Genomic DNA, 1,213 nt, shown 5'->3' on the forward strand with positions numbered 1-1,213 from the left:
ATGATCTTCAGAAATCATTCTAATATGCTGATTTGCTGCTCAAGAAACATTTCTGATGCTTATCAGTGTTGAAAACAGTTGTGCTGCTTCATATTTTTGTGGATTCTTTGATGAATAGAAAGTTCAAGATAACAGCATTTATTTGAAATAGAAATCTTTTGTAACATTATAAATGTCTTTACTGTCACTTTTAAACAAGTAAATATATCCTTACTAAATAAGTATTATTTTCTTTCAATTTCTTACTATAAAATTTCATATATAGATGTGTGTTTATGTAATACCCTTTATTTGCCTCATAGGACTCGGAAAGTAACTACTCGGAGATCAAGAAAGGAGTGAATGTCGCTTATCTGGACATACAGTACAGCAAGTGAGTCTTTTGAATATGAAACTGAATATCATCTGTAATACAGTACAGGCAGTAATTGCAGTATAAGGCAGTGATTAATGTTGTGTCTCTTCAGAGCGGGGCTGGTGGTGTTGGCGGCAGCGTGGCATCCGGGCGACATTCCATGTGTGGCGTATTTCTGCCTGGTCACTCTTGCAGAAAGCATAGCGCCTTCACCAGACCTGCTCACTGTGGAGGTCACCAAATACAACCCGCCCTTCCAGGTACACCGTTCAATCACAGCTGAATGATCTGAGTGTTTAGACTGTGAGCTTCGTGGATTGAAATCATGAAAACTGTGATGGTGTGAACTGAATGAATTCAGCTGTGGTTTTGTCCGTCAGAGTGAGGAGGAGCTGCAGAAGATGCGTGTGGTGTTGCCCGAGCCGTCGAGTCCTGCTGCGTACCTCTATAATGAGGAGCTGGTGTTCACCTGCAGCACTGGAGCTGGACGCGGAGGACTCGCAGAGGAGAAGATCTCCTTCAGCTCTCCAGGTACAGCCCTCGGACTGGGAAATCATTGAAGTAGCTAGTCTTCTTCCTGGAGTTCATCCGAGTTGTTTTTGCCTGTTCTGCAGGTGACCGTATCCGAGGCGGTGGGGTGTGTGCCGGTCTGCCGGTGTTTTTCTCTCAGAACAGCGGGCTGGTTGCCGTTTTAGCGAAAGAAAGTGCTTCCCTCCTACCCGAGACCATGGAGGACTCGCTCTGCACCTCAGTAGCTGGACCTGAGGTCTGGACTCAGTTTACTTAAAGGAGGCATAATAATATTTTATATACTTTTTATATACATATATATATATATATATATATATATATATATAT

At 42.6% G+C, this 1,213-nt stretch overlaps 1 protein-coding gene across 1 annotated transcript in view; it reads left to right on the plus strand.

Moving 5' to 3' along the window:
* nup133 (nucleoporin 133) overlaps nucleotides 1–1,213 on the plus strand; it is a 13,624-nt gene that overhangs the window by 5,227 nt on the left and 7,184 nt on the right. Inside the window, exons 8-11 of the mRNA XM_016560224.1 lie at nucleotides 303–373; nucleotides 468–615; nucleotides 736–886; nucleotides 970–1,121. Coding sequence (XP_016415710.1) covers nucleotides 303–373; nucleotides 468–615; nucleotides 736–886; nucleotides 970–1,121 — 522 coding nt within the window. The remainder of the gene's footprint in view (nucleotides 1–302; nucleotides 374–467; nucleotides 616–735; nucleotides 887–969; nucleotides 1,122–1,213) is intronic.

This window comes from Sinocyclocheilus rhinocerous, unplaced genomic scaffold, assembly GCF_001515625.1.
Source record: "Sinocyclocheilus rhinocerous isolate Xijiao unplaced genomic scaffold, SAMN03320098_v1.1 scaffold107, whole genome shotgun sequence".
In the NCBI taxonomy this organism is placed as follows: Eukaryota; Metazoa; Chordata; class Actinopteri; order Cypriniformes; family Cyprinidae; genus Sinocyclocheilus; species Sinocyclocheilus rhinocerous.